Raw genomic sequence first — 260 nt, 5'->3', positions numbered from 1 at the left:
GCGATGGGCTCGGGTACCGCAGCAGCCCCGATCCCACCCAGGGTCCCCCAGGATGCTCCCACCCTGCAGCACCTCCCTCCACCCCCCCACCCATGCCGTGCCGGTCACGGTGGCGCCGGTCCCGGGGGCGGTCACCCCAGAACCCATCTCTCTGCTGATTTTTTTCTCGCAGCTCTTTGGCTTCGTCTACGCCTGCTACGTCAGCAAAGTGTTCCTGGAGGAGGAAGACAGCTGTAAGTGCTTTATCCTATCAGTCCTGG

At 63.5% G+C, this 260-nt stretch overlaps 1 protein-coding gene across 1 annotated transcript in view; it reads left to right on the top strand.

Annotated features, from left to right (window-relative positions):
• LOC104462261 (sodium/potassium-transporting ATPase subunit beta-1-interacting protein 1-like) overlaps positions 1–233 on the top strand; it is a gene marked incomplete at both ends in the record, with an annotated part of 2,025 nt that extends 1,792 nt beyond the window's left edge. Inside the window, one exon of the mRNA XM_010074136.1 lies at positions 173–233. Within this exon, the coding sequence (XP_010072438.1) occupies positions 173–233 (61 nt within the window). The remainder of the gene's footprint in view (positions 1–172) is intronic.
• Between the last annotated feature and the right edge of the window lie 27 nt (positions 234–260).

Source organism: Pterocles gutturalis, unplaced genomic scaffold, assembly GCF_000699245.1.
Source record: "Pterocles gutturalis isolate BGI_N339 unplaced genomic scaffold, ASM69924v1 scaffold7062, whole genome shotgun sequence".
NCBI lineage: Eukaryota > Metazoa > Chordata > Aves > Pterocliformes > Pteroclidae > Pterocles > Pterocles gutturalis.
Note: the sequence above shows the minus strand (reverse complement) of the source record. Positions and strands in the feature narration are given on the sequence as shown.